Source organism: Canis lupus, chromosome 6, assembly GCF_048164855.1.
Source record: "Canis lupus baileyi chromosome 6, mCanLup2.hap1, whole genome shotgun sequence".
Taxonomy (NCBI): Eukaryota; Metazoa; Chordata; class Mammalia; order Carnivora; family Canidae; genus Canis; species Canis lupus.
Window position 1 is genome coordinate 23,444,775 of NC_132843.1, and position 12,112 is coordinate 23,456,886.

At 37.1% G+C, this 12,112-nt stretch overlaps 1 protein-coding gene across 1 annotated transcript in view; it reads left to right on the forward strand.

Annotated features, from left to right (window-relative positions):
* Positions 1-12,112, forward strand: part of DSG2 (desmoglein 2) — a 48,284-nt gene that overhangs the window by 18,486 nt on the left and 17,686 nt on the right. Inside the window, exons 2-6 of the mRNA XM_072829130.1 lie at positions 4,235-4,270; positions 6,273-6,407; positions 8,911-9,072; positions 9,203-9,347; positions 10,237-10,403. Of these exons, the coding sequence (XP_072685231.1) occupies positions 4,235-4,270; positions 6,273-6,407; positions 8,911-9,072; positions 9,203-9,347; positions 10,237-10,403 (645 nt within the window). The remainder of the gene's footprint in view (positions 1-4,234; positions 4,271-6,272; positions 6,408-8,910; positions 9,073-9,202; positions 9,348-10,236; positions 10,404-12,112) is intronic.

Sequence of the window (12,112 nt, forward strand, 5' to 3'; positions counted from 1 at the left end):
CTGTATTATATAAATATATCATTATCTTAATTTTGCCAAGTGTACAATAGTTATTTAAGATGTCACTGGGGGAAATAGGTAATGGAACTCTGCACTATCTTTGCAACATTTATATAAATCTAAAGTTATTCCTAAATTTCAAAAAATCTTTTTTTAAATTTTTTTACAGTTGTCAGGGGATTTGGGTTTGTTTGTTTATTTTTTAAGTAAGCACCATACCCAGTGTGGAGCCCAATGTGGGGCTCGAGCTCACAACCCTGAGATAAGACCTGAGCTAAGATCAGGAGTTGGGCACTTAACCTACTGAGCCAGCCAGGTACTCCTAAAAAAATCTATTTTTAAAGAAAATGTGTGCTAGATCATTGAAACTAGGTCTTCTTTTGTAGGTGTTCATTGTACTACTCTACTTTTGAATAAATTTGTAGTTAAAATTTTTTAATGTTAAATTCATGAAATACAAGATTCTCTGCTTTCAAGATATTAGTAATCAAGAATGACAAAGTTTCCACGTTAAGTACTGAAACAGTAATGAATAAGGTGAACTTCATTGTCTTTAACCCTAAATGAACAACTGATATTCCTATCACATTCTACAACCTTGCTATTTAAGAACCGGCCATGTCAGCATCACCCAAGAGCTGTTTAGGAAAGCAGAGTATAAGGCTAAACTGCACAGCTACTGAATTGAAATCTTCATTTTAACAAAATCCAAATGAGCAAAATGCACATTTAAGTTTAAGAAGCACTGTTTGTAACCATATGATTGTCTGCGTTTCTAACAAATAACATCTAGAAAGGACATTCCAGGAAAAAAAATCAATGGAGATACTCCTATGAGGAATTTGCATTTGAACAGGGAGCTATAAATTGCCTCCTTTTATTTATGTACTAATGAAACATGGTGTTTAGTCAGGATGATAACATTTAATAAAATATCATGTAGGGATGCCTGGGTGGCTCAGAGGTTGAGCATCTGCCTTTGGCTCAGGGCATGATCCCACGGTCCTGGGATCGAGTCCCACATCGGGCTCCCTGCATGCACCCTGCTTCTCCCTCTGCCTGTGTCTCTGTGTCTCTCATGAATAAATAAAATAAAATTTTTAAGATTGTATAATTATTATACCTTTTTTCCTAGGCCAAGTAAAATTTTAGGGAAGAATAAAAGTGGTAAATATTCAATCTAGCCAATTCCTCAATATGGCCAGTACAAGGTAAAGAAATAGGCAAGAAATATATTACTTAATTATACTTAATATATTATGAGTATTTATCCTGATGGTGTGACACTGAGGAATGTTGGATCTAGTTAATACTCTTTCCTTTCAAAAATTCCCACTAGAGAGACATTCAGAGAGAAATAATCCATTCATCGTTGCTTTCACTTTTTTTTTTTATACCATGCCATCTTTGAAAATACATGAATCTGGGGAGCACAACTTTGATTGAAGATATCTCTGGCTTTTTTAGCCAATAATAGGATGAAGTGCGAAAGAAATAATGTATCTGTCCATACAATAGATAATTAGCCATGGTCGTTTGTCTGCCCCAGAGAGGCTCAGACTAAAGACTGAACATCACACCCACTATCCTTGAGTTTCTCCTTGCAGGTGTAGAGAGAAGAACATGTACAAGATAGAGGAAAGAGTAAGGTGAAGAATCCACATGTAGAACACACCCTGCAAGAAGTCTTCAAAGAGATATGAATAAGTGAAAGAGACTTAGAAATTTCAGAGAAAGCCTTATTTTCCATGATTTATCAACAAGGGCTTCTTAGAACTTGGGATGTTGATAAAAGGCAAACTGAGAAAATCTAAATTTAAGGTGAATTATAATGAATTAATATACAAATGGAAGGTGGGAAAATGAAGGCAATAAATATAGACAATTTCAGTTTAGAATCATAGTAAAATAAAAAATATGTAACAGATTAAATGTTAGCAGAAACAGGAGAAAGGTTTGCTTGTTTTTAAGGTAAGGATGATCTTAAATGTATTTAGTTAGCCAATGGGAAGGAAATAAACATGTTTAATTAGCCAGTGGTGAGTGAAGATAAAAGGCTAGTGGAAGGAACAAAGTTCTTGAGAAAGTAAACGTAGGACAATAAATAGAAAGATGAAGATAAAGCGTACAGATGATGGTTAACTTTGGAAGGGAATCAGGACACCTCTGTCTTGGAGAAGGCAGGGAAGGAGAGGAGGATCGAAGATACAATCTCAGATAAAAAGTGGGGTAATCTAAGAGTAGTGGGTTCAGAGGTGTGGTCCGTGTGATTGGGATAGTCTCCTAAGTGTGGAATGGTGTGATAGGGCTACTATACAAAGATAAGACAACTCTATAATTTATGGTCTGAATGAGCACACTTTTTTGCAAATGAACAGATTATAACAGGATGCTGTGTCTGTACAGCAGGCGTCATCCAGATTCTCCTGGGCAAAAATAAACAACGTGGTCACCCTAGGAAAGGAGCCACTCCCTTGTGGAGGGAGCAGCTATTAGGGAATGAATAGATATGGTAGGTTCATTCAGCCTCTATGGCCCTGGGTAGCAGTGTTGCCAGTACAGGGTCAGAATCAAAGAGAGTAATAGGCTTACAGACAGGGAAAAAGTGAGGCAGGAATATTAGAAAGTCAAGAGAATGAGGGGTCCTGGAGCCACTGTCTTTAGAATGGCTGGCAATAATCTACTAGCTTTGTCTAATAGGGAGTCGTCTACAATGTTGGAAGTGTTCTCAAGCCACATGCCTCATGTGGATAGTGAGCAAATGAATTATTAATTTAAAAAAATTTAAGTGTAAATAGCCACATGTGGCTACCATGTTAGAAAGAAGAGGTTTAGGGGCGCTTGGGTGGCTGAGTTGGCTAAGCATCTGACTTGGGCTGAAGTCATGATCTCGGAGTCCTGGGTCAGGCCCCACAATAGGGTCCCCACTCAGCAGGCAGAGCATCTGTTTCTGCCTCTCCCTCTGCCCCTCCCTCTGCTCTTGCTCTCTGTCTTTCTCTCAAATAAATAAATAAAATCTTTAAAAAAAAAAAAAAGAAAAGAAGAAGGAAAGAAAGAAAGAAAGAAAGAAAGAAAGAAAGAAAGAAGAAAGAAAGAGAAAGAAAGAAAGAAAGAAAGAAAGAAAGAAAGAAAGAAAGAAAAGAAAGAAAGAAGAAGAAAACTGGTCTAGATTAAGCCAAGGGAAAGTGAAACGAAGCAATTAATGCACTGTAAAGAAAGGGCAGCAAAAGTCAAAGACCAGGATAAGATTATATTGTGCAGTTTGTTTGTTTGTTTGATTATTTATTTATTTATTTTAGAGAGCACACAAGGTGGAGGAGGGGCAGAGAGAGAGGGAGAAAGAGAATCTTAAGCAGGCTCCACGCTCAGCCGGGGTGGGGCTGGATCTTACAATTGTGGAATCATGACCTGAGCCAAAATCAAGAGTCAGCCACTTAACCCACTGAGCCACCCAGGCACCCCTATTATGCAGATTTTAGAGTAAACATAACTGTATTTAGTTCTGTGTGATGATGAAGCCCAAAGTGTGACAGTCCTTGATAAGAACCAAAGAAAAGAGTTGGTGGGACTTATGTGTAATGTCTAAATATCAGTAGTTGTGTGGGTGGCCCTGGGAATGATGGGAGTTAGCAGAGTCAGGGATGAAGGGTGCATTTCACATCAAAGCCTTGAGGAAAGTTATGTGGGTCCCTGAGAACATGAGATGGAGAGTTTTTGTTTTTCAGATATTAGTTGTGTTCTGAGTTACCTGGAGGAGACAGTGTGAATCCAGGAGAATGTAGATTCCTGTCTCTGGCCCTGGTCATGACAGGGGGATAAAGGGGAAAATTTAAATTTGCTTATTTTTGAGAAAAGAGGATAATAGTAATGGTGGTGTTTTTGTTTTTGTTTTTTTTAAGATTTTTTAAATTTATTCATGAGAGACACAGAGAGAGAGAGAGAGAGAGAGACTCAGGCAGAGGGAGAAGCAGGCTCCACGCAGGGAGCCTGACATGGGACTCGATCCCAGGTCTCCAGGATCACGCCCTGGGCTGAAGGCAGCGCTAAACCACTGAGCCACCGGGCTGCCCTTTTTTTTTTTTTTTAAAGATTTTATTTATTTATTCAAGTAATGGTGGTGGTTAACTTTTTCTTAATGTCTATACTATTTTAGGTGGCAAGTTATTAACAAGTATTTAAACTGAATTGAGTGATAAATTATATTAAACAACAAATAAATAATTTTATTTTCCAGATCTGCTTTTACTTTGGAAATGGACTCCATTTGGAGGTAAGGAATCAAGGGGATTATTTCTGTCTTTTGGACTCAGAGGCTTAATTTCATGGACAGCATTTTGACTATGCCTTCCCAGATTAAAAATGCACATTCCCTTAGACCTAGCCATTCCCACTCAGCCAAGTGCATAGAACATAAATCCAGAGATGTTCAATGCAGCATTTTGTGACAATCTAAATGTTCATTGATAGAGTGATAAAACAATTTATGGTACATGAAAATGTCCCTGATGAGGTAGTGAGTGAAAAATCAAGGGGCAGAATAAGATGTATAGGATAATTCTATTTTTATAGGAAAAAGAGCTTTAAACATGTGTATGAACATAAGACAAGATTATTAAGCAGTTAACAGTGAAGACTCTGAAGTACAAGACAAAAAGTAGAATAAAGTTTTATATTTTACGTTATAAACTATAATGTTATTTTGCTGTTTTGTTGTGTAATTTAATTTTTTAAGTTCTAGAAATATTTTTCAATTAGAAAAAAAAAATCAGTGACCTAGTGATAACCAGTATTATGAAAAAAATACATGCTATATAGAGCAACAAAATAAGTAAGATGATAAACCTAGCACAATAATCATTTCTGATCTTGGTATACTAGGTCAACTGTATTGAAGTTTTCCTTGCATAAAATGTTTATTAAAGCCCAACTGAAAATATATAGAATAAATCTTTCTACTTGAGGTTCTAAAAACAAAAGATGGACAATTTAATCCTTTACCTCATCCTTTAAACAATAAATCCAGGATCCCTGGGTGGCTCAGCGGTTTGGCGCCTGCCTTTGGCCCGGGGCGCAATCCTGGGGTCCTGGGATCGAGTCCCACGTCGGGCTCCTGGCGTGGAGCCTGCTTCTCCCTCCTCCTGTGTCTCTGCTTCTCTCTCTGTGTGTCTATCATGGATAAATAAATAGATAAAAATCTTAAAAAAAAAACAATAAATCCATTAACTGACAGTTTCACTAGGTTTTAGTTAAATTGATACCACAAGTTAGTTACTAAGATTTAGTTTTAAAACATTTAATAATTCATTTTTAACCTACATATCACTACAGAAAAATGAAACTTCATTTTCAGTAAGAAAATAATTTTTTACATGCTGTATTATTTTTTAATTTGCCAATTTGTATGGTCACTCTATTACCCTAGCCTGCTAAAGGAACAATCAAATCCACTGATCACAAGTCTTGAAAAGATCTGGTTGGCTTTATTCAATGATTAATGAATAGGGAAGCATCCAGTCTAGCAAATAAAATCTTTTTTTTTTTTCAAATAGAATCTTTAACAATTGATCAAAGCAAGAGGGTTTAATAGACCAAAGCAAGAATAGGAAATTACCCTGAGTATTTGCTGATTGGTTAAAGCAGAGTCACTTTGGAACCGGGGCAGATAAGATAAGGTCCTGAGCAGGCAATGCCTGACTGCTTGACCTAGGCCTTCCTTTTCTGGGAGAGCCAAGAACAGAAATTTAGTTATGTTCCAATTTATTGATGCAGGGCTTAGCATAGTAGACTCCATCCTGAGTCTTCATCTGGAAACTTTAATAAGCCTTTGTAACTCTTCACTCTTGGAAGTCTTTTCTTACTGATAAACAAAACTATACTGTTCTGCTGGTTTAGAGACAATTTCTTGAATGCCTATGGAGTTTGTTAGAGTGTATGTATTTCCTCTTTGAAAATGACATCTGTTTAAAAATATGAAATCTGGGATGCCTGAGTGGCTCCCCGGTTGAGTGTCTGCCTTGGCTCAGGGTGTGATCCCAGTCCAGGGGTCAAGTCCCATACCAGGCTCCCCATGAGAGCCTGCCTCCCTCTGTCTATCTCTCTGCCTCTCTCTGTGTGTCTCTCATGAATGAATACATAAATAAAATCTTTTAAAAAAAATGAACTTTATACCTTAAGATTTGCATAACTATTTTTAAAGTTTTAATAAATTACAGATTACCATACTAATGTTTTAGGATACTTAATAATTTTTTGACAATATTTTATTGTTGTAGGTCTTAAACGCAAGAAATGGAAATACTCTGCTTCCTAAACACAGACACTTAGTGCGGCAAAAGCGTGCCTGGATCACCGCCCCTGTGGCTCTTCGGGAAGGAGAGGATCTGTCCAAAAGGAATCCAATTGCCAAGGTACCTTCTACAGAGAAATAGGAAATACATGTATATTATTGAGATATAGTAGGAGAAGACTTTTATGTTCATTTTTAAATTTAAGGAAAATAATATAACGTACTTAGTGAGTCTTTCCCAGTATTCTGTGTGTATTATATAATTTGGGGCTTTAATTCAACTAAGAGTTAGGGATCTAGCATCAGTTGAGTCTTTGTTTAAGAGAGGGTTTTAACACTCAAAAGAGGTATCATACGTAGGGGACCAAAGACTATTTTTCTTGATACCTCCCCTAGGTTCACTGACTGGTGCCCTATAAATTGGACTGACAAAAGATCCACAGGAGAACACCAAACAAGTTTATTAATGTGTGTATTGCCCCTATAACATATGGGAATACACAGAGATGAATAACTCAAAGATTTGAGTAGAATTGGGGCTTATAAAGCATCTTAGCAAAGCAATAATAAACTTTTAGAGAAGTGCCAAGATGGAGGAAAAGGTCCTTGAATCTCGAGAGATGGTAGGTTGTGGGAAGGCAAATATATGGGAAACCAGTGGTAGAAAAAGGCTAGTTAATACAGTTTGTTTTGTGGATGCCTGGTGCAATCTCTAAGGGTCTAAAGTTATCTCTGATGATTAAATTCTATCCTGCCTTATAGAGAAGGAAGTCTTTATTAAATTAAATTAAATTCTATCCTGCCTGATAGAGAAGGAAGTCAAATTTATGTCCTGCTTTTAGACACATAGGGGAAGCACAGAGAACTTTTCTTAAATCTGCTTTTCAATTGCCTTCAGCTCAAAATAATCCTACCCCAACGTCACATATTTGAGGATGGCATATCCTACCACCCTATATATAAAAAGTAATTTTCAAAGTGAAAAGAACTGGTATCTAATAGGGAAGATGACCATATATCCTTGGTTTATACCCATTGTCCTGGCCTAATAATTAATAACTCCCTTTCACCCTCAAAGTGTCATATTTTTTGATAAATTCAATGGTAATCCTACTAGTATATACCTCAGACTTAGCATGTGCCAACCTGAGCCCTTGATTGTTCCCCTAAAGCTGTCCTCCATCAGTTCTACCCATTTCAGTCAATGGCACTATAATTCTATCCAGTTTTTCAAAAATGTAGCAGACACTATCAGTTCTACCTCCGGAATATATTCCAGATCTGCTCACTTCTCTCCCGTATCATCCAGGTCAACGTGATCTCTGGCCTGCCTTGTCTGCCTGCTTCGCTCTTGCCATCCCTCACCCTGCCACAGTCCATTCTCCAGAGAGCAGCCAGAGTGATCTTTTAAAAAGACAAATCAAAGCATATTCATCCCTTTAGTGAAATTATTTCAATGGTGTCCTGCTACAGTGGAAGGAATATTCTTTACTCTGACCTATAAGAGCTCTTATACAAGACCTCCTCCCTAACATCAGCTCCTATCACCCCCCATCTCCCATTTCGTACATCCCTAAGTCAACACAAACTCTTTCCAGCTCCTCACCCTTTGCCCTTGCTGCTCCCTGTGCCTAGAATCCCCTCTCCATAGATACTTGCAATATCTCATGGCATCAAGCCTCTGTCCAAGTGTCATCCCCCAAAAGAATTCCCTTTTCTGCCTCACCCCATCCCTTTACTCCTGTTTCAGCATGGTTATAGTGCATTCCACTGTGTGACATGCCATACATTGCTTACTTGTATGGCTCCCTTAGTAGAGTGTCAGCTCCCTGAGGGCTTCTATGAGGTCTGTTGAAGAAAATTAAGGAACCAATAGGGGGCCACAAAAACACATTTACTAATGAAGAATTACAGACACAAAATGAAATTGTTTATAGAAAAAGATGACAACTACAAAAGACAGTAGAAATGGGTTAGATGCATGAATTTCCTGAGGCATTCCAACCAAGGAAGGTGCTTGACTTTTTTAATCCTTCTGTAGAAGTATGCCTTAGTCTTACTTTCCAAATGATCAAATGGATTTATAAAGGTGGTTTTGACTCTCCAATTTTTACCTCATATGCTAACTATAAACTTTAAAAAAATTTTTTTAGAGAGAGGTTTGGTGGGGAGGGACAGAGATCAAGGAAGATGAAGAAAAGAATCTCAAGCAGACTCCACGCCCATCACAGAGCCTGACATTGGGCTTTATCTCATGACTCTGAGATCATGTCTTGAGCCGGAATCAAGAGTCTGATGCTTAACTGACTAAGCCAGCCAGGTGCCCCTCCTCAGGTTGCTAAATTTAAAATCTGTCCTCCTAAAATATACCCCTAATGATATCTTTGTTTCATAGCAACCCTAAGAGGTAGGCAGTAGTAGTTCTCTACTTTACAGATAGGAACACTGAGGCACAGAGTGGTTAAGTACCTCTTAGTAAAGCCAGTAAGTGGCTGAGATAAGATTTGAATCCAGGTTGGCTAACATCAGCACATCTTCTCTTGAGTGTCCTCCCTACCCTCCCATTAAAAATATGTGTTACAGAGAGTTTAATGTGGGGCATTCTTCTGTTATTTTTATGTTAGATACATTCTGATGTGGCAGAAGAAAGAGGACTAAAGATTACATACAAATACACTGGAAAAGGGATCACAGAGCCACCTTTTGGTGTGTTTGTCTTTAATAAAGACACAGGAGAATTGAATGTTACCAAGATTCTTGATCGAGAAGAAACACCAAGTTTTCTGGTAAGAACAGTTTTACGTTAATTAGTTTGCAGTTCTTCTTTGGTAATAGTTATGATTGTTTTGCTTTTATATTGTGATAATTTAATTACCTTAGCTTACATTTAATCTATTATTTATGTCATGATTTCAGCTAATTGGTTATGCTTTGGATGAAAAAGGAAACAACCTCGAGAAACCATTAGAACTCCGCATTAAGGTTCTTGATATCAATGACAATGAGCCAGTGTTCACACAGGATGTCTTTGCTGGGTCTATTGAAGAACTGAGTGCAGCAGGTCAGAGTTGTTTAATTTTATGAATGAGTACCCCTAGTCATGTAAACCCCATTGTGTAACTGAACGCTAAATCCTGTATCTTGATGGACGTTAAGTACTACCTGCAGGACAAATGGTAATAAACTTATCACTCTAGGTTTGGAACTGCTTTTTCTGTGATAAGTTCAAAAGACTTTACCTGATATCTTTTTTTATCTACAGAACAAATATGGCAGATCAATGTGATGGGTTAGGTCTCCATAGCAACTATCCTGCCTTGTTGCTAGAAAGCAACCATAGACAACATATAAACAAATGATTGTGTAGCTGTGTGCCCATAAAATATTATCAGAAATAGGTGGCTGGCTGGCTTTGGCCTACTGGCAGTACTTTGCTGACCTTTGATTTACGTTATTTCTGTAGTCAGGCTTATTGATGACATGGTCCAATGCAGTGGTCTATGTGAAGACTTACAGGAAAGATTTTTCTTTGATAATAATATACCTTTATATTATAGAGCTATTGCTTTATATTATACAGCTATTGCTTCTCCTGAATTGTTTGTATTTTAATAAGCATGTATTTGTTCCTTCTTCTTTCTTTGTGTTGATTATTAGACCTATTCTAAATGAAATTTGTAGCCTTCCTGTAGGAAGCGTTCAGGACTTCACCCTAAGACTTATCTGTACTAATGTCAGCCTTGCCCTCTTCTTATCTTTCCCATTTCTGCACTCCATTCACACTTACATTCTAATCCAATTAAAGTTTTTGGTCTTGATAAACTCTGATTTTGATAAGCCTTTGAAATAAATCCTTTTGGGAACAGGCTGAAATTATAGAGAGAATAATAACTTACATAACCGTGCTTAAAGTTGAGTTTCATCTTGGACATATTTGTTTCTAATGCCAGATACCCTTGTGATGAAAATCAGTGCCACAGATGCAGATGAGCCCAATACCCTGAATTCTAAAATTTCCTACAGAATTGTGTCTCAGGAGCCTACTTATCCACCAGTGTTCTACCTAAATAAAGACACAGGCGAGATTTATACAACCAGTTTCACATTGGACAGAGAGGTAAATTAGTGTTTTATGTTGTTTATTTTTTAAACTCTATCTTTTTAGCTTTTCCTTTCTCTTTATTTCTTTTCTAATTTTCTTGCTTTCTTTTATATTCCTCATGTATAGGATAACTCCTAAAAATGCCCTCTTCTAATGATGTGCAGTCCAATATGGCAGCCATTAGCCATATGTAGCCATTGAACACTTGAAATGTGATTCATCCAAATTGAGACATGCTATAAATCTAAAAAAGTCACCCAGATTGAAGAGATTTAGCATGAATAAAAAATGTAACATACCACCTTAGTAATATTCTGTTGATTGCATGTTGACACAGTAATATTTTAGATACCATGGGTTAAATAAAATTCATTTAAAATTAGTAGCATCACCTCTCTTTTTTTTTTAACTTCAAAAGTTGACTGTTAGAAAAATTAAAATTACATAAGGACAGCACTGTTCTAGGGCCTCTCCAATCAGGATTCTGTTTCCTAGAGTGTCCTAAAGCAATGTCCTGTGATTTGTGCTCCTGTAATGAAACTTCAGGAGTCTCCTCGACTGCTAATACAGATATATAGGGAAGAACAAAGACTGAGGTAGGAGTCCTACTTAGGATAATAGAAATGTTCATAAAAGATTGTTGTAAATCCCAAACTGGAGGAAAATCTCAGTAGGTTTCCTGGGCAGGCTATTCTCAAAAGGCTATTCACTTTTTAATTTCTAACTCAAAGGGAAAATTTTGGATGAAAACAGGAAATAGAAGACTTTTTAAATGCTACATATGTGAAGGTCTTAACAGTAGAATGCCAGTAGAATGTTGATGATCTTAACACTGTATTGTCATCAAACATAAGTCATGGTCTAGGTACAGTGACTATATTTTGTATTACTTAGGAAAATGATTTCATTTTCCCCAGAAAGGGAGAAGATTGTGCCCAACATTGCTAACAAGATCTCTGTAAAATTAAAGAATATTATTATTCCTAATATTCTACTCCACCTTTTCACATAAAATTAGAATGGAAAAGTATTATTTTTAATTATCCTGATTTTTTATAAGCTGCTATCTAATGAAGTATGGCAAGTTTAGCCAATAATAAACAATGTCTGGCACTTATTGGCATTTACCATGTGCCAAGTGCTACTGGAAGCCTTTTACATAGATTAATCCATTTAATCCAACTAAAAACTATATGAGGCAGATCTAGTTATTATCCCCATTTTACACAGAAGTAAAACAAGGGTCAAAAGGATTAAGTGTATATCTAACACAGCTAATAAGTTACAAAGACAGAATTGGAAGCCAAGCAACTGGCTCCAGAGCCTCAGTTACCTATTACTGAGCAGTTCTGTCCCACATAGGACCCCCATGCATTGGCACTGGCTGACCCCCATTTTTTCTTAAACTCCAACTATATCGAATGGAGCCATAATAAGGGGACCACGTGGAAGATAAGGACTCACTTTGGAGTAGCATGTAAGACCTCATTCTCTAGGACAGGTTCTTTAAGAATTGTCTCTCTCAGAATGTCTAGACAAAATCAACCACATTTTGTCTTCACTGGCCAAGTTTTCTTGGGGACTAGGTTTTTCTTGCTTAATTTCTGGCTGAAAATGAAGAAAGAACCAATTCCTATAGTCTCCTCCTTCCCCATCACTTCCATATAGAGCAAACTACATTTTGAAGGGCACTTCTTTGTGCACAGACTATTTTAATGAGAGAC